The sequence below is a fragment of the Amborella trichopoda genome, chromosome 8 (genome assembly GCF_054954075.1).
Source record: "Amborella trichopoda isolate Santa Cruz 75 chromosome 8, AtrichopodaSantaCruz75HAP2 v2.0, whole genome shotgun sequence".
NCBI lineage: Eukaryota > Viridiplantae > Streptophyta > Magnoliopsida > Amborellales > Amborellaceae > Amborella > Amborella trichopoda.
In genome coordinates, this window is record NC_142343.1 from 45,597,358 (window position 1) to 45,614,854 (window position 17,497).

The 17,497-nt window shown below is 42.3% G+C and overlaps 1 protein-coding gene across 9 annotated transcripts in view; it reads right to left on the bottom strand.

Moving 5' to 3' along the window:
* The window catches only part of GAUT7 (galacturonosyltransferase 7), a 29,971-nt gene continuing 12,474 nt past the window's right edge, over positions 1 to 17,497 (bottom strand). The window contains exons 5-10 of one of the 9 annotated variants that reach the window (XM_088874113.1): positions 11,771 to 11,855; positions 11,622 to 11,686; positions 11,225 to 11,532; positions 2,132 to 2,492; positions 1,436 to 1,981; positions 1 to 831 (exon numbers count right to left, since the gene is read on the bottom strand). In XM_088874113.1, the coding sequence (XP_088730239.1) occupies positions 556 to 831; positions 1,436 to 1,981; positions 2,132 to 2,492; positions 11,225 to 11,532; positions 11,622 to 11,686; positions 11,771 to 11,855 (1,641 nt within the window). In that variant the 3' untranslated portion in view covers positions 1 to 555. Of the gene's footprint in view, positions 835 to 1,435; positions 1,982 to 2,131; positions 2,493 to 3,061; positions 3,305 to 4,510; positions 4,694 to 11,224; positions 11,533 to 11,621; positions 11,687 to 11,770; positions 11,856 to 17,497 lie in introns of those variants that run through there. The other 8 variants (XM_088874117.1, XM_088874115.1, XM_020666114.2 and 5 more) reach the window with 8 other exon arrangements.

The window sequence follows — 17,497 nt, forward strand, 5'->3', positions numbered from 1 at the left end:
TCAAGAAACAAAGAATTGCACTCACATGTTAAAACCAATCAATCAAGAAACAAAGTCATCAACAGGAGTCCTTCCAGCAGGAGAACAAAGGCGATTCCCCTGGAGTTGCAAATGCTAATAATACCAACCCGTTCATACATCATAGAAAGACATCCCTATTCATCCGCATTGCCAGTTTTAACCAGGCAAGGTTTACCTACCTCTATACAGTTTTTGTTTTACATTGCTGCCAAAGCAACAAAACGAGAAAGGAGCAACCATCCATTCCATTTCAAATCTTTTGTGTCAAGGACCTTTTTTCAACTCAGCAGCACGCAGCTACGTTGCAATGAACCACCCTCTGAATCTTCTCTTCAAGCACAAAGATGATACCAATAATGGCCCTTTATTATGGAGGCATCTCCTCTTTTCCTCTCAAGAATAAAATTGAATTGAACCAGATCTCCTGATCTGGGAAAAAAGAATACATGAAAATGTGGTATCTGGCAGGCAATTTGCCCATGCACCATCTACCTCTCTCCCTCTCTCACTTCACTCTCCCCTTCCTCTCATCCGTTATCGGTTGACATTACACTCATTCATGAACTGCTCGTCTCGCTTCAAATACTTTCTCCAATACCTTTTGTAGCTTGGAATGGCCAGCTCCAGCCATGGCTTCATGATGCCATTGTAATGCAACACAGCTGATCTCTTTATGACTTCTTTGTCAATCCCATAGTCATGCCCTAACCCAGAAACAAGCCATGAATTGTCAAGACTGTAAGTCATGTCATAGAATGTGATTAAACTTGCAGGTAATGCCCCAGCCCTCCACCCCGGCCCCTTCCCACTCTGCTGTCCAAGTTATACCAATAAATGTGTTAAATAATAGGCCAAACTGCAAGTACTATAGTTTCTTGATTAGTTTTGCAAATTTCAAGGTGTAGTCTAGAGTCTTGGCACATAAAGTTAAACATACATCTTATATCCCTCTCAAGATACATGTTTAAGTCCAACTTATCGGAAAAAAAAAAAAGATATATACTTGATCCTCTTTATGAAGCTTTGTTAAACAGCTTATCTCTTTTTCCCGTTAAAAACCAACTAAGGGTTAGGGTTAACAAGATCTCCTTAATGTTGAAAAACATGATTATAATAAGTTCCATTAGTAGAGAGTTCTATTAGTCCCTCTGCAGATGATTTCACATGTTGCCACTGTTTCTTTTCTTTTAGCTCTCAAAAAAGGAAAAACAAATCTTTTCATTATGGATTTTCACACATCGTTGCAACACACATTTTATTCGTATGAACTAAAGTGCCACTTACCCAACAAACAGAAAAAGTGCATTGTAAAGCAATTCTAACACACGGCAAAAAAAAAAATCAGAAATTGATAGCCTATGTACAGTAATTTATCTATGTTATTATAAACAAAGAGAGTTCCTAAAGTACTCACCGATTGAAGCCACCTTCTATAAGTCCCTGTGAGATTTTGCTCCCTCCACCTCTCCAAATCAATTATGTTCAATCCCGAAATCCAAGCACATGCATTGTCATCAAATTGACTGGAACCGAGGAAACCCTTCAGGGTACCAAGCCTCACTTGGCAGTAGTCCACAGCACCCATAACTTTCCCTCCCAAATTGAGGTTCCATAAAGCTGAGAGGTCTCTCTGGACAACCACATCATCACCCAAAACTACCACCTTCGGCAGGTCAGGGAATATCTGGGGAAGATAAAAGTGGGTATGGCTGAATAGAGACAAATATCTGGGTCTCATTGGAGACAAGGAGGATGAGCCTCCTCGAAGAATGGAAACTCGGAACTCCTCAGACGATGAGAGATGGGGAGGCTCTGAACTTCCAAAGGAATCAAGATTCAGGTCTTCTATGTTTTGGATGTGAACGGTGGCAAATGCATAAGGGCTTCTTGAAAACCATTGTCTCATGGCAACATAATTCTGCCCATCTGTTATTATATGGAAAACCAGTTTCACACTTTCCTGTTCCAGTGAGCCGCAATACCACACAAATCAGATCAAACCCATCTGAGCATAGAGTCCAACAGGGACTGAGAATACAAAATTCTGAAAAACAAGAGTCTCACACACAGGTACCACCAAAAAGTTGCAGAAGATATATGCAGCCCATACCTTGGCATGCGCGACAGTTGAGTTGATAACAACAGATGAAGCAAGTATATTGTTGGAGAAAATGACATAATGGTATGAGTCTGATGGCCCATCATATCCGTTGGTTAGAAAGGGCTCCTCATCAGGTGGTTCGGTTTTGAAAAACTCCACAGTTAATCTCATTGATAAACAGTGAATACTTTTGGGCATCGTCTGGACTGCAAGTTGATAGAGGAAGGCACTCTGCTTCCTGTGGAAGTAAGCCTCATCCTCAGTCATATCAAGAATCTGTCTCAATTTTTTGTCTATGTTATTGCAATCCACAGAAAATGTTTTTGCTTTGGCTATGGCGCCTTCCATGTTCTGCAGCTTCCTCTCAACACTGAAAATAAAGAAAGCGGATTTAGCTTAACAAAAATATTGTTACCATAAAGTTACTTAATCATAAAGAACCAAAGATGGCAAGGAAAAATGAACAAATATAAGAAGACCATGGAGTAAAGGATGGATATTGGAAAAAATATATTTTAGGGAAATTTATCAAACTACACCTAATATTTGAGCTAGCAGTTTGCCCATATTTTTTTGATCAATTTCCAATTTACCCATCATTTTTTTGATGATTTTTCAAAAGAATGTAGTCTGAAAATTGATAAATATCAAATTACATCAAAGGCAAAATGCTTTTTTTTAAAATATGTTAACCTTTGTATTGAGTAAGAGAAGAGAGTGAAAAGGTGTATGACAGGGAGACCCCAAAACAATCAGGGCCATGTACAAAAACTTCATGGGTCCAACAAATGTGCACCTCTAAATGGGCTACCAGAAAATGCTTCTCATATAAGACTTGTTAAAAAAAAGAAAAAGAGATGAAAACGAGCTAAGAACGAAAGTCAAGCTGAAATGCAAAATGTTAAATAGTTCAGATGAGAATTAGAAGGAAATCTTAACTATGAACCCAGGATAACTGGTGTGAGTTTGACTCCAATGGCTCCCTATAGGCCACCTCTGGCCACTGTCTTCCTCTGCTATAACTATGTCCATCTCGTCAAGCCTCCCCCTGTCCATACTCTTCTCCATCAGACTGCTCCCTTGTGACCTGACCTCAACCCCTCTCCTCCCGCCTCCATTGCCCAATTTCCATCCTTACCCCCTCTTGTTATCCCAAACCAAAATCCTTCCAAACCTTCACCCAATGTTCGTCTCACTCCTAGTCAAGAGGACCCCACCTTGAAATCTGAACCCTCCTCTTCCTTGGTTGGCTCTTTCCAAGCCCGTCGAGATAACGTTCGTGATATCAAGAAATGGGGTAAAAGGCTTCGGGGTGAACCTAATTTCTGCTGTAGAAAACTTAAGAACAGGAGAATTCTCTTCCTCTTCCCTTTCAGTTGATAGCCTTTCTAGCTGCGAAGACTAACTCTGCTAGCTTTCGTGGAGCTTCCCTTTCCTTGGCTCCCTAGACCCATGATTTTGAGCCTTCAAGACTCGTAAGGTATACCTGAGGGCCTTCGAAATCCCTCTCCATGCCTAGACCCTTGAACCTTTCAAACTCAATGGAAACGCTTGTGCCTCCTTCATCTCCATCCATTGGACGACCTTAGAATACCTTCCAATGGGATCAATTCAGTTGTTGATAGCGGTCCTCGACCCCAACTCTATTCCTTCCATGTTGTGGATAGAAGTGGAAAGCCTCTTTTACCGGATTCTCATCGCTTGGTAGCTAGCTTCACCACCCTCTCCCCACCATATCCAACCTCTAGACCTCGGTAGTCAACCTCCTTCAGATCACAGGGAGTGGACTACGGTAATCCGCAGGTGCAAGGCTTCAGCCAACCATAACCGTCCTAGACTCAATTGAATGGCCATCACCCCTCCTTGCTCAACGTCCACAAGTGAAGCCTCGACACTTCCAACCCATCAGCCCTGCTCCGAGACTGTCTTCTGTTATTCCCTCTCTCCTCCAGAGACTGTTGTGTCCCCCTTGGTCTCCCGCCTTCTTCATGAGGACGACACGTGCCCCTTGAACTTTGACCCCAAGCCGCCTTCTTCTCTCTCCCCAATTCACCTTTTTCTCTCTCCCCTCAACACCCATTTTTCAACCCACCCATGTGATCCATCCTTCCCTATGGACAGCTTTTTGCGTCATCACCAGAGTTGAACGTGTGCAGAGAATCTTTTAGGTCTTTCCCCTGCTCAAACCATTGGGGAGTGATTTTAACGTCGTCACCCTCATTGGACATGCTCTGAGGGGAAGATGGCTTGGGGACATCCTCTTGGTGGGATGAGGAAGGAAGGATGATCGGGTCAGGGATGCAGTCCAATAAAGTTGGTAGTGGGGGAAGAGGCCTGAGAAATTCCTGCTCGACTGGCAGTTGAGCCGTCTTGTTTCTCCGGGGAGCAGCCCTTGGTTCCCGTCTTCTCATGGTTTTCATTGGCGTTTAAACACATTTTTCAGCACCTTGGTCCTTGATGCGGAATAAAGAGGAAGCAGGTCAATAAAGCCTACAAAACAGTGGAAATTTTGATAGTCTCGGAATGGCTCCAGAATTGGTCAACATCTTCATCAGCACTCCAAAAGGCCACCTGCCAAGTTTCATCGCGATCAGACATTTCTAAGGCAGTGATCACAAAGAAACAATTTTAGCAAAATCAACCTTTAGCACCCTGAAATAGACCCTGTAACTAGAACTATATTTTTGGTGCGTCAAACAGTTGTGGGACCACCTCCATTGGATCCGACACGATCAAAACCCCTATAGGTCAAGTTCCAGCTTAATCGAGCACTCCAAGACAAACTTATGGGTAAAATACCAAAAAGAGGTAGGCCGCACACTATTCCAGTGTGGCCACCCTGCACCAAAACACCATTAAAGGTGGTTGTGACTTTCGAGGCCTACATCTCACTCGATCCGAGTCAGATCGCTCTCAAATTTGGTGAGCATGCATCTCATCGAGACGAGCGTTTCGATAGGTAGTAAACCCCGTGACGATGCCCAAGCACAGAGAAAAACTAGAGAGAAATTGCTGATTCAACACTTCCAACCCATCAGCCCTGCTCCGAGACTGTCATCTGTTATTCCCTCTCTCCTCCAGAGACCGTCGTGTCCCCCTTGGTCTCCCCCCTTCATGAGGACGACATGTGTTCCTTGAACTCTGACCCCAAGCCGCCTTCTTCTCTCTCCCCTCAACACCCATTTTTCAACCCACCCATGTGATCCATCCTTCCCCCCGCCCCCCCCCCCTTCTTCACTGCCCCTTCACATGGTCTGCCCCTCTTTTGAATCCCTCCTCAGCATGTCATCCAGGCTCCCTCTCCCCTTCCGTCTAGCTCTTGTGCCATCTGGCCTTGTTGTAGCCCATCATCAAACTAGTCCCCATCCCAAGGAACCCGACCAGCCTCCTCCTTGTATCCCTCCACGCATGGCCTCTCCCCCAACTCTCGCCCTCCTCTGTCTTCTTCCTTGCCTTCCTCCACCCCCCGCCTTTCCTCTTTCAAGAGGTCTTCTCCTCATGAAACCTTCCTTAACCCAGCTCAATTCAGCGACGACCTCTCCCTCATCCCCTCAATGATCCCCCTACACCACACCCCCCCCAGACGCAAATCTAGCGCTTTCTTCTTTGGCAAACCCTCCCCCTTAGCATCCTCTACAACTCCTCCCATCTTTTGAACTACAAGTGGCGCCAAATGTAGATGCAAGTGCTTCTACCCATTTCGATAGCGTTCTCCCTTTGCCACTCCTGAAGGCAACCAACCTCCTTCATCATCATGAAAGTGGCTTTGCTCTCTCAGCGGCTTTAGCCATCTAGAACCCCGCTCGCCGGTCGATCTCTTCGGATCACCCTCCCCCTCCCGTTATTCATAGTAGGCTTCTCAACCCCCTAGCAGCTCCACCCCCCCCTCCTCCCCTTCCCACCTCCTTCCTAGACTCAGATCCTTCCCCTAGTCTCTTCGTCCTTCCCTCTACCCCCTTCTCTGTGGCACCCCTACCTCCTCCTCCAACAACACCCCCCCCCCCCCCCCCCCCCCTTCCCCAGCTAGTGCATCCTCACTGAACACACCTAAAGTCTCCTCTTGTAGGAGCACTCCTCTTCTCCCATGTCAGTGGACTCTAGATACATAGAAAAAATGTTCCAAGCTCAAGGAAATGTAATCCAAGTTTTCAAAGTGATGGTTTTCCATTTTGATGGTCCACAAGAAGCTGTCAAAGCTTTCCTCGAGGTGGATGCTCAATCTAGAACACAGGTAAACAGCCAAGGCAATAAAAAAATCTTCGACCTAGCATTCGTTATTAACTACGACTGGCACGCCCTCCCGTCTCTATCCGCCGGTCCACCTACGGCCCCTGCCCCCTCAGAGGGAACCTCTCTTCAACGTTCATCCAGACGTGTCTTCCCCCTCCCTTTCTAACCATGTTGATCCATTCTTGGAATGTTCGAGGCCTCAGGCACCCGACCAAGCACAATGTAGTGCACGACACCAACATTCGTCATTCCCCTACCATCTTTGCCTCACAGAAAGTAAATTCCCCTCACCCACCCTCTAATTAGTTCGACAAGTGTGGGGCCTAAGGCCCTGTCAGTAGGAAGCCCTCCCTGCAATGGGAGCCTCAGAAGGCATTTGGGACCCCTCCCTTCATTCCATTACCTCATGTGTTGCTTCCTTCTCAGTGACTGTGGTCCTTACAAGAATTTCAGATGGCCTCTTGTGGAATTCACGGCTGTCTACGGCAAAAACTTAGAAAAACTTAGGGAATAGTTTTGGGCCAAACTCAACCAAGCGACCCCCATACCCCCTTCCTTGTAGGGTCTCAAAGAGGACTTCAATATCACAAGGTTGTCTTTTGAACATAACTCCCTCTTAAGAGTGACCATGGGAATTACCCAATTCTCAGATTCTATATCCAGACATAACCTCATTCACATTCTCGTAGAGGGTGCCCAGTACACCTAGTCCAACCACTCTCCCTCTCCCTCTCTAACCTCAACCGTTGTTTGCTTAGCACATAATGGGATTCCTTGTTCCCCGGATCCCATACCTTAGCCCTTCCCAAACCCACTTTGGACCATTGTCATATCCTTCTCAACACCCAACCAGGCCCCAAAGTTCAAACCCTTTCGATTTGAGCTGGCATGGCTAGAAGAACCCAACTTCCTTTACCTGATTCCACTTTGGTGGGCTCTTCCCTCGTTTCGAGGAGGGCTGGTTTCTTACTCCAATGCAAGCTCCAACTCCTTAAACTTTTGCTGAAAGAATGGAGTAAGTAGCTTTCGGGTAATCTCCAGTCTTGAAAAGGTTCAATTTTACATTTCGTCTAGGCACGGGATGTCCTCGAGGAACTTAGAGCCCTTATTGTAGATGAAAGACAGAAAGAGCCCAACTTAAGATAGATTATTGATCTCTCCTTAAATCAGAGGGAATCTACTGTGTATCAATGATCCGGGGTCAAGTGGCTCAAGCTTTAGGACCTCAACACAGCATTCTCCACAAGATTGCAAACTGTAGGAGGCGTGATAAAACCATTACTTGCATCAATGTTGTTGAAGGAAACTTCGTACAGCTGGCCGAGGTTGAAAAGGCAATCTTGAATTTCTTTAAACACCTCTTCTCCGCCCCCTCTTATGCCAAACTGTCTATGAGGGACCTCACATTCCTCTGCCACCCTGCTGAGAAGGTATCCTAGTTAGAACACCCCTCCTTGGAAGATGAGATCCTCAAAGCAATCCATGACTTAGGCCAAGATCGAGCCCCTGACCCCGACAGTTTCCCCCTAGCCTTCTCCAATTCCTTTTGGAGTTCCCTCCGCAATGACCTGGCCTTCTTTGAAGAATTCTTTGATAGGGGCATTGTCCACAAGGCCCTCAATGCCAACTTCATAGCCTTGGTCCCGAAAGTTGAAGGGGCTGAAGAGCTCAAAGACTTCCGCCCCATCAATCTTATTAACAGTCTCTTAAAATCCTCTCTAAGGCCCTTGCTTCTTGCCTCAGAGAGGTTCTAGGACCAGTCATCTCCCCCCAGCAAGGTGCCTTTGTTAAGGACCGTCAAATCCTAGACAGTGCCCTAATCACCCATGAATGCATCCACTCGAGGCACCTCTCCAAACCCCAGGTCTGGTCATCAAACTCAATTGGGAGAAGGCCTATGACCACGTTGATTAGGATATCCTCGACGAAATCCTTGCCCGAATGGGTTTTGGTCACCAGCCGAGGAAGTAGATCCAAGGTTGCATCTCCAACCCTCACTTCTCGGTCCTAATTAATGGGACCCCAAAGGCTCCCTCCCTTCATCAAGAGACCTAAGACAAGGCGACCCTCTCTCCGCTTTCCTATTTGCAATAGTGGCCAAAGTCTTTGGTCGCTCCAAAACTGCTTTTTCCAATCAAGCCTGCCGCATGGTTTCAAGAGTGTGGACCCCAAGGACCAATCATAACCCACTTGACATCACGCAGATGACACCCTTGTCGTCTGCAATGCCTCCAACCAATAGGTCAACTCCCTCCTCTTCCTCAAGTCTTTCGAATTGGCTACAAGATTCAAAGTGAATATGGATAAGTCCGAGATGATTAGGGTGGCCATGGGGATTGGCAAGGGTGGCCATGGGGATGGCAATCGGAAAACCTTCCTTCTACCTAACTCAGTCTTCCCTTGTGCATAGGAGAGTCTAAACAAAGCTTGTGGGCACATATTATTGATAAATTCGACCAAAAATTTGAAGCTTGGAAAGGGTCACTTTCTCTCTTCAAAAGGAAGAGTCACCCTCATCAAGGCCACCCTATCTAATGTGCCAATCTATCAAATGTCGCTCTTCCAAATGCCAGCGACAGTTAGTTCCCACCTCGAGCAACTCGTGAGGAACTTCTTGTGGGAAGGCGAGGACAATAAACATAAGTTCCACCTGATTTCCTGAGACAAGATTTGCCTACCTCGCCACCAACATGAACTTCGCATCCATAGTCTCAGGAAAACTAATACAGCTCTCCTGGGGAAATGGTGGTGGCAATACGCAACCAAAGAGCCTCTGGCTTGGAGATCCCTCCTTAGTATCCTAAACCTCTTTAAAGATAATACCTGTATCCCTGGGATGGTAGTTGAGTTAGGTTTTGGTGCGACCTTTGAATAGGTCATACCCCCCTCAAAAGACCTTTTTCCTTCCTCTTCCTCCTAAGCCTACTGTAGCAGACCTCTTCCCTACCTAGGGCTCAGCCAGAGTTTGGAGTCCCATCTTCAGGAGAACAACCTCATACTCAGAACTCCAGGAATTCGTCTACCTCTATTCCCTTCTTCGCACAAACTTCCTCCTTATCCAAGGTGACGACAATATTATTTCGTGCCTGGAACCTTCAAGGACTTTTTCAGTCTCCTCATTTTACAAAAAACTCCTTCAACCCTCCACCTTTCCCCATGCTCCAGCTTCTATTGTGGCTAAGGCTTGGTCTTCATTCGCTCCTCCCAAGATTCAAGTTTTAAACTGGATAGCTCTCTCAAAGAGAGCCCTCACAGTCGACCAACTCCAAAGAAGAGGCCCACCAATCCCCATTTCGCAATGTGCTTAGCAGCAGAGGAATCCAATGCTCATTTATTCATTCATCGCCCCATTGCCCATTACCTGTGGGGAGCTCTTCTCCAACTTTTCCACTGGCAATGGCTGACCCCTCGCATCATCCCCCTATTTTTCTCCTCTCCATCCCTCTCCCTGGGGTAAATCAGGTATTCTTCTGTGGAAGGCCCCCATGACGGCCTCCTCCAAACTGTCTGGAGTGAGCGAAACAGTAGGATTTTTCGAGGAGAGAGTTCCTCTCTGGCTTCCTTATTTGAAAGGATCAAAACTGTGATCATCTTTTGGGCATCAAATCACAAGGGTTTCAAAGGATTTCCTCCTGTCCTTCGGCCTTCCATTCGGATGGGCTGGCCTTGCTCAGCAATCCTCGCATGTCTCACACCTCTCTGTGGAAACTGCCAGAACTAGGCCTCGTAAAACTCAACCTCGAGGGTTGCTCCCTAGGCAATCCCGGACCTGCTGGCATTGGTGGTCTCTTTAAGGACCATGTAGGCACTGTCCTGGCCTCCTTTTCTAAGCATATCGGCCACTCAGACTCCCGAACTGCATAGGCTCTAGCTCTTCTTAAAGGCCTCAAACTATTCAACCCCTCTTGGAGCCCAGCCTTAACTGTCAAAGGCGATTCCAGCAACGTAATCTCCTGGGCCTCTAGCTCAGCAACTTGCCCTTAGTCCCGGCACATATCTTCAATGAAATCTCCCACCTATGCAGGGGCTTCAAATTTCTTAGAGCCAAATTTGGCGGGAAGGCAACTCAGAAGCGGACACTGTGGCAAAAGCTAGTGCTACTAACTCTAGTGACAGAAACTTTTTGGAGACTCAGTCCACCTTCCTTTTCTTGGCCTCTTGCCCCCTGTTTTGCTGCTCTCTCCCACGCCCGTGGTGGTTTTTGTATAGAGCTCCCAGTTTGTGGGTAGCCATTTCTTGGGGTAGCTCCCGGCTCAAGGGAAGCCCATTTTTTGTACTGAGCCCTTCTTAATACATATGTTAACATTCTCAAGAAAAAATGTTAAATAGTTCAAATTTTCGGTGAATTGTGATAAATTTCCCCTATTTTTTATGAGAACCTTACTTTTCATGGCTATATATTCAATATAAAATCAGGGCCCAGACCCTGACTAAGCAACTTCCTAGCTGCATTTCCTCCACTGCCATTTTACATTTAGATTTAGGACTGCCACAGGGTTCATCATGGAGAGAGAGAGAGAGAGAGAGAGAGAGAGAGAGAGATAGAGAGAGAGAGAGAGAGAGAGAGAGCATACAGGAAACTCATACGCAAGTGATCTTCTGACAAACATATACTACACTGTACCCAGACTAACAAGAATTTTCACCTTCTCTCAACCAGCCATGGTGAGACAGGCAAGCAAGCTAAACTTTGTTGCACACAAAACATATACTACACTACCCAGACTAACAAGATTTTTCACCCTCTCTCAACCAGCCATGATGAGACAAGCAAGCAAGCAAAACTTTCTTGCACACAAGTATTTTCTTGAGTGGATTAAGATTAAGGTTAGAAAACTTGGGCCACAAGTCATACATTCAAAAGTAACTCACCTATGAGGAAGGTCAGAATCCGTACTAGCTTCACTGAGAATCCGTTCGAATTCTTGAATGTTTTGCCTCAATTCACGCTGGAGCTTGTCACGCAGTGGATGCTTTGCAATACTCGGATAGTAAGCTCTGGCCAAGAACAACTTGTCTTTCATTTTCTTCACCACAGCATCATGCATCTCCTCTTTATGCTCCTTGGACCAAAGGCAGTAGCTCCCAAACACATGCTCACATGCTTTCTCCATCTCATCGCTTAGACTAGCTTTAGCAGGATCAGTTCCCCCATCATTTGCAATTCCATCTGTTTCTGTCTGCAAGTTCAAAAATGTAAACCCTCAAGTTTGTTCAAATGCAACAAGTTAAGAGATTCAAGGGAAAAACATGACCAGGAAATGCTTACATTTCTGTGAGGACTAGAGCCCTCAGCTTGTTCAGGCAGTTGCACCGGATCTGGTTTCCCTGTTACTTTGAGAAATGGGACATTGCTTTACAACCAAAACCAACATAACAAGCATGTAGTATCTTGGAGTTCATGTCATGGAATTATACCTTTTTGTTCCTGATCTGATCTTGCATTGGTGCTGCTAGTGGTACTATTATGAGCCTCAATGACAGAGATGCTTCCTAAAACATCCTGTCCACAAGATAACATTATATTAGCAATCACAGCCAGCAAAAAGCTCATTGATCATATTACATGAGTATGTAGGCCAAAAGCCGCAGTGGTGTTTCTTCGACACTCCACTTGGTGACTGTTGTCACATACACATCTATACTATAAAAGATAATAAAATGCTTCCTTGTGGATTCGCCTCAGAATCTCTAGAGCTACGTAAAAGTACTAGACATTTTAGACATGCTAGACACCAACAGGCAAAGCATCTATAAAACCATGTCTCAATGGAAATTCAAAAGTTTTTATTTGGTAATTAGTAGCAAAGTACGTCAGCTGAAAGACTAAAGATACGAGATGCAGGGGGAACAGCTGCAGCAGCAGTAAAACATCAATAGTTCCAAAAAGTAATGTAGAAAGGTCTAGGGAACAAAGTTCAGGGGAAGGGAAGAATTGCAATTTCAGAGTGGAAGTGCCATCCAGTGTACAAAGTTCCTGCAACTACCAGGCCCTAAAGGCCACCCTCCCATCCCAAAACCAAACAAGCTCCACAACACAATCCAAGCCCAACCTATAACCATACTCCCGAAATAATCCAAATACAAAAACCAAAGTCCAAAACTTTATAATGCCACAACGCATGCACCTGCTAACAAAATTGCCCATGACCTAAAGAAAGTCTACATGTCAGTCCAGACACATTACTTACTGTTTAAACAAAGCCTTAAGATCAAGAACTAATTTCAAGGCACATACACTGGTTTTTCTTGCTCCTCTTTGCTACTTTAGCATCCCATGTCCCTGGTATGCTCAGGAGGCAGGGACAAGCCTATTTCCCCATGGGATGCGATGGCCTCCCATCATAAAAAAATAAAAAATAAAAAACAAAGGAAACTGGAGCAAGAACTAAGGGTATGAACACTTGATTTGGACCCTACGAGTGAAGCTGAAGGTGTACTACTATAACTCTCAGAATTGCAAAACCAGCAAGAGGGCCACTAAAGATCTGAAACCCTTCCATAAAATAAATTATTTGGTGATATTTCACTATGCATCGACACAATGGGCCTGCATATCAGTGTAGGATAACACAGCTATCAAAAATGACACTGAGCCCAGCGAGTCTAAGTTTATCCCATTAAGCATATTTGAGATTGTCCAGAGTATCTAGAGAGAGAAAAGAGAAAAAGAGAGAGATATGAAAGACGTGTGAGAGAGAAGACAGTGACATGAGGTTCAAAGAAACCCTTACGCACCTCTTAACTTATTTGTCATTTAAAAGAAAGTCTTAAATACAACACTGCCCGTAAAAAAATTTTACAGGCAAAACTGCCTATACAAATAGATTTAGGACACTTGGATCCTAGGGCTTAGATAACAAAGGATTTTTAACACTCCCCCTCAAGCTAGAGCATAAATGTTGCCCATGCCCAGCTTGAAACATATTACAACCAAGGCCTTTAGTGAAGATGTATGCCAGCCGATCCTTAGATTTTACACATGGAGTCGACACCTGCTTACTAGTGACTTTCTCCCTATAAAATAACAGTCTAGTTCAATATGCTTGGTCCTTTCATGAAACATTGTACTGGCTATATAGGTAAAAGCTTTATTGTCACAATACATCTTCATTGGTTCAACAACAGTAAAACCCATCTGCTGAATTAGTGTTTTCAGCCACATCAATTCACATATAGTATGTGCCATTGCTCTGTATTCCTTCTCTACACTAGATCTAGACACAATATTTTGTTTCTTGCTTCTACATGTTACCATGTTTCCACCAATAAATGTACGATAACTTGTGGTAAACCACTTGTTAGATGGTGAACCTCCCCAATCAGAATCTGAGTAACTTTCAATGGCTAAATGATTATTTGGCTTGTAAATCAAAAGTCGACATCAAAGTATATGCATAAATTGACTCACAACACTTGCTACAAAAGCAATATTAGGCCTGGTAATAGTCAGATGAATCAGCCTGCCTACCAATCTTCTGTACCTTCCCAAATCCTCAAACAAATCGCCCTGAATCCATTGGCGTATTCACCGGTCTAGTGCCCAAATTCCAGTTTCTGTCAATAAATCACCACATATTTCCTTTGAGACAAACTAATTTCATGCTTCAATCTGGCTACTTTGATTCGCAGAAAATACCTTAGCTGGTCCAAATCCTTAGTCTGAACATATTGCTTCGAACGTCCCTTCAAATGACGGATTGTTCTTGATCAGTAACAACAATATCATCAACATAGACAACTAAAGCAATTATACTGGAGTCATGTATTCAAGAAACACTAAATGATTTGCACGACGGCGATGAAATCCATATGGTATAACAATTGCACTAAACTTTTCAAACCATGCCCGTGGGGACTATTTCAGGCCATAAATGGCTTTCTTCAACTTACATACTCTATCCGACTCCCCATGAGTAACAAACCAGGTGGTTACTCCATATACACCACTTCTTGTAAATTACCATGGAGGAAAGCATTCTTGACATCAATTTGCCACAACATTGTTGGCAGCCACAAATATAACCGCTCGAACTAAATTAAGTTTAGCAACAGGGGTAAATATTTCAGAGTAGTCGATACCAAATGTTTGTGTCCATTGGCTACCAATCGAGCTTTTAATCTTTCTACAGTGCCATTAGGTAGATATTTGAGTGCATAAACCCATCAACACCCAATAGTCATTTTCCAGTTGGTAACTCAATGAATTCCCATGTATCATTTGAATGAAGTGCCACTATCTCCTCTACCATTGCTCTCTGCCACCCAGTATGAGAAAGGGCTTCCTGATAGGTCTTAGGAATAGAAATAGATGAAAGGGCTAAAGCAAAACTTTTATATGATGGAGACAAATTTGTAGAGGTAAGAAATTGTGCAATTGTTGAGTACAGGACCTGATACCTTAATGGATGGCAATAGGTACATCACCATCACAAGAAGGAAGTAGATTGGTAGACAAACATGATGACTGAGTGGCCAGTTGAATTGGTGGGGAATGCCCACCCTGCATTTTTCTTCTGGTGTAAACCTTTATGGGCTGCTCCTATGAAAGTTCATGACGTGTAGATGTACTCAATTCAATGGAATCAGGTAACTGCCGCAAAGGAGAAGTATCAATAGGAATACAAGAGGAATCATAGAAGGCAAGGACTTTGAGACATCTTCAGAAGCAAGGTAAAAAATATTTGTTTCAAGCACATGTCTCTCTTATGAAAAGTAAGCAGTGTTTTCAAAAAAAGGTACCATTAGCACAAACAAACTTCTTTCATAAACCAAGATGACAACAACGACAACCTTTTTCGAAGTGTGAATACCTAATAAACACATGCTTGAAAACCTAGGTATCTAGCTTATCATTACCAGTATCTAACTTATGAACAAAGCAAACACACCCAAACAATAGAGGAGGAACAACAAACAGTGAAGCATAAGGAAAGAGAACCGAGTGTAGTGTTTTTCCATTTAAGACTTAAGTGGGCATATGATTAATTAAATAACATGAGGTTAGCAAGATATCTCCCCGATAAACCTTTTGAACATGAATATTAATGAGCAAATAATGGGCTACTTCAAGTCAGTGTTGATTTTTCCTTCCAACAAGAAATTTGGTTTAAAATCCCACCTTGAGCAAAAGAATAACGGAATTCTCTAAAAAGATACTCTTTAGCATTATTCGAACGTGAAATAAATATTCTTATTATTTGGATGCCTTTGTAAAACAATTTAAAAATGGAAAAATCCTATCTCTCTCTTTTACTAAATTCAACCCATGTCATTTGTGAATGATTATCCACAAAAGTTTCAAACTACCTATGGCCAGACAAATTTCGAACTCTAGCTAGACCTCATATATTAGAATGAACCACTGAAAATGGAATAAATATCTATTTGTCAACTCTATGATAAAATGGCACCCTATGATGCTTTCCTAACTGACAAGCTTCACACTCTAAAGCAAACACAAACTCCAAAGAAGGAACTAACAACTTCAAGTTATTGAGAGAAGGATGACACTGCCGACCAGTCGTTTAAAAAATGGATCGGTGCCCCGGATCGGGCACCCCAAAAACACATCCGGATCAGTGAATCGGCGGTTCAGATCGAGAATCGACCGAATCGGTCGGATTTGGCACTAAAAAATCCAAAAAAAGTTTTAAAAATCATTATAAATGTTGTTTTCTAAGAATCCAATAAGAAATGAGATACTACATTATTAACTTTCATGTTTTTTCATCAATATGCGAATATTGAGACGTTCTTTCCCTGTATGAACTTATGTTAACCATTAAATTTATATCACACAAAAGAAAATCATAGAATTATCATGGGTGAAGTATATAACAATACATGGACTACAATAAAGAATGGATTAAATCGATGAAAAAATGGCCACTAAAATCTCGAATTGGCAAAAAACCCTACACTAAAAAAACCCAAATTATTACAACCTAACTAACTATAATATTATTTACTGAAATTGAAACTGTTGGTTTACATTTTATAATTATTTTACAATACAAATAATAACAAATCCAAAATATCTTATAATATCATCTACTTTAAATTATATTATTGACAACCGTAAGAAAAATAGTACATTACATAATTTATAATGCAAATAAAATACAAGATTTGCTTATCAATGTAGAAATTATTAGAATGCGTACCAATTTTTGAAATAACACTTTAATTTTTTAAAATTCTAATTTTTTAGGTTGCTAGAATAAATTTAGTGGAAGAGATTGTTAGTAGAGAGAGAGAGATTTCAAATGGCCTCATTGTATGAAATCTATCTTTAAATTAATATTTCTAAATTTATGTTAAAGACCACCATGTTATAAAAATAAAAAATATAATTAGACTATTTATTCCTAAGTAAAAAAAAAAATCTAACAATAGGCATTCATATATGAGAGAGAAAAAAAGAGCTAACATGCTTCAAGCCTATATTGTATTACCTTTACATATCTAATTTAAGCTTACAATAATCGCAGCTCAAATGCGTGCTTGAAAAGCATGATACTTGTTGTATTACCTTTTATTTATTTTTTGACAAGAAATACTTGTTGAATTACCCTTCTTTTGTTTTTTACAAATATTTATCTTTTGACAAGAAATAATTGTTGCATTTCCTTTTATTCTCTTTTTTGACAAAAAGAATAAGAAGACTTGTTGTATAACCTTTTATTTATTTTTTGACAAGAAATACTTGTTGTAGTACCTTCTTCTTTTTTTGACAAATATATATTTTTTGACAAGAAATACTTGTTGTATTACCTTTTATTTATTTTTTTGACAAAAAGAATAAGAAGAGTTGTTGTATTACCTTCTATTTATTTTTGACAAGAAATACTTGTTGTATTACCTTCTCTTTTTTTTTTGACAAAAAGAATAAGAAGACTTGTTGTATTACCTTTTATTTATTTTTTGACAAGAAATACTTGTTGTATTACCTTTTATTTATTTTTTTGAAAAATATTTATGTTTTGACAAGAAATACTTGTATTACCTTTTATTTTATTTTTTTGACAAAAGAATAAGAAGATGGTGCTGCCAAGGTTCGAACTAGGACCTTTAGGTTAGAAGACGGACGTGATAACCGACTAACCAAAGCGCCACTTTTTGTATTATCTTTTATAATAGAAG